General features: G+C 45.2%; 1 protein-coding gene across 2 annotated transcripts in view; it reads right to left on the bottom strand.

Moving 5' to 3' along the window:
• The window catches only part of dock2 (dedicator of cytokinesis 2), a 145,662-nt gene that overhangs the window by 8,466 nt on the left and 134,696 nt on the right, over window positions 1-2,500 (bottom strand). For both annotated transcript variants that reach the window (XM_036969569.2, XM_036969568.2), the window contains exon 35: window positions 1,171-1,211. In XM_036969569.2, coding sequence (XP_036825464.1) covers window positions 1,171-1,211 — 41 coding nt within the window. The remainder of the gene's footprint in view (window positions 1-1,170; window positions 1,212-2,500) is intronic.

Genomic DNA, 2,500 nt, shown 5'->3' with positions numbered 1-2,500 from the left:
CACACACACACACACACACACACACACACACACACACACACACACACACACACACACACACACACAAGTTAATACACACCACACTCTAATGTCTACCACTGTCCACTAGATGACTCTGTTGCCTAGACGACAACTCAGTGACTAGTCAATCCATCATGATGTGATACACGTATTCCAATCTGTTGTGATTGTGATGGCATGACCTATACACCAACCATCAGAGAACTAACAAACGGCTAAACTGACAGCCCAATGGGCACTGTCTGTCTCGGGATAATAGATAGTGTATGCCGTCCTGATGATGTTTTTATAGCGGGGCAAAGCTTTGTGATCCTGTCACACTGATGTGAACACTGCGGAACACACAAGCAGAACACACGGAAGTTGAATGTGCCTTCAGACTGTGTCGCTATGCAGCTACCTCAACCACAGGTCTCTCTGAACCTCCCTCTCTCTCTCTCCTCTCTCTTTCTCTTTCTATTTCTCCTCTCTCTTTCTGTTTCTATTTCTCTTTCTATTCTTTGTTATTTCTAACCCATTTTCTATCACTGTCACTCATTTTCAGCACAACATTGTTCCATTTTTTGGATTGTGTCAAATGTGGGACTTGAATTGTTTTCAACATTCTAGGTTTCCCACAGAGAGAAGCAGAGTATCTTTCACTCGCTAGTCTTGGTTTCTTCCTCCATCTTTTTATTCCATTCCTCCTTTTGGATCACGCCTTTCTTTGACTCACCTTCTGTATCCCTCTGTCCTTCACTTTCTCTCAACCTCTCCACTTCCCTCCCTCCACCGGTCTCTCTCTCTCACTCACTCTCACACTCTTTCCCTCTCGCTCCCTCCTTCCCTCTCCATCCCTCTCTCTCTCCTAAAATGAGTGCACATGTTACGGTTAGTGGAGGACTTGATCCTCTGGATTTGGACATTAATTCAGCAGGATTGAGATAATCCCTTGTCAGATTATATACACACAAACACACACACACACAAGGTCACATTCTCGCACTCATTCACAGAGTAATACACTGTTATACACAGCTACCCCAGTCCCACAGCACACATACAGAAACCCTCTATAGACAAACTAGATAATGTATTAGATATGGTGTAACTAGTTCTGAAACATATTTACAATTGTAATAACAGGTTATTGTTACATAAAGCAGTTACCTGATGTACATCCCTTCACGGTTGATGTCCTTGTAGAAATTCTGCAATGCAACGGAGAGGAGTGTGAGGAGTTGCCTGTTAGTGTGGATGTGTGTTGGGGGGATGTGTGTGTGAGGATAAACTTCAGAGAGGGTTTTTGTGTGTGTGTGTGTGTGTGTGTGTGTGCGTGTGTGTGTGTGTGTGTGTGTGTGTGCGCCAGTGCGGCACAAATTCCCTGTTTAATGAAGTTTAATGATGTCTTAAGAGAGCAGACGAGTGTGATGACCTAAAGTAACCCTGTCTCATCACCAGCACACACACACACACACACACACACACACACACACACACCACGTCTCTTCTACGGTGCTCACCCACTGAGAAAGACACTCAAGGCAGAACACAAACATCTTAAACCCATGTCATCATCTAGCACGCTCCAATAATCTCCACATCTGACTAGTGTTTGAAGAGCAATTAGAAATATCAAACATAAACTGATGACACGTGCAGCTAGCATACACACATTATATATACAAAAGTATGTGGACACCCCTTCAAATTTGTGGATTCGGCTATTTCAGCAACACCCGTTGCTGAGAGGTGTATAAAATTGATCACACAGCCATGCAATCTACATAGACAAACATTGGCAGTAGAATGGCCTTTCTAACTTTCAACGCAGCACCGTTTTAGGATGCCACCATTTCAACAAGTCAGTTCGTCAAATTTCTGCTCTGCTAGAGCTGCCCTGGTCAACTGTAAGTGCTGTTATTGTGAAGATGAAACGTCTAGGAGCAACAATGGTTCAGCCGCGAAGTGGGAGACCACACAACCTCACAGAACTGGACCGGCGAGTGCTGAAGCGTGTAGCACGTAAAAAGTGGTGTAAAGCTCGACGCCATTGGACTCTGGAGCAGTGGAAACGCCTTCTCTGGAGTGATGAATCACACTTCACTATCTGACAGATGAATCTGGGTTCGGCGGTTGCCAGGAGAACGCCACCTGCCCGAATGCATAGTGCCAATTGTAAAGTTTGGTGGAGGACGAATAATGGCCTGAGGCTGTTTTTCATGGTTTGGGCTAGGCCCCTTAGTTCCAGTGAAGGGAAATCTTAAAGCTACAGCATACAATGACATTCTAGACAATTCTGTGCTTCCAACTTTTGGGGCAACAGTTTGGGGACGACCCTTTCCTGTTTCGGCAGGACAATGCCCCCGTGCACAAAGCAGAACTTGACAAGGCCATTGAACACCTTTGCAATGAATTGGAACGCCGACTGCAAACCAGGCCTAATCGCCCAAGATCAGTGTCCGACCTCACTAATGCTCTCGTGGCTGAATGGAAGCAA

Source organism: Oncorhynchus mykiss, chromosome 25 (assembly GCF_057628025.1).
Source record: "Oncorhynchus mykiss isolate SJ-2025 chromosome 25, ASM5762802v1, whole genome shotgun sequence".
Taxonomy (NCBI): Eukaryota; Metazoa; Chordata; class Actinopteri; order Salmoniformes; family Salmonidae; genus Oncorhynchus; species Oncorhynchus mykiss.
The sequence above is the reverse complement of the archived record's forward strand: the minus strand, read 5'-3'. Positions and strand labels throughout refer to the sequence as shown.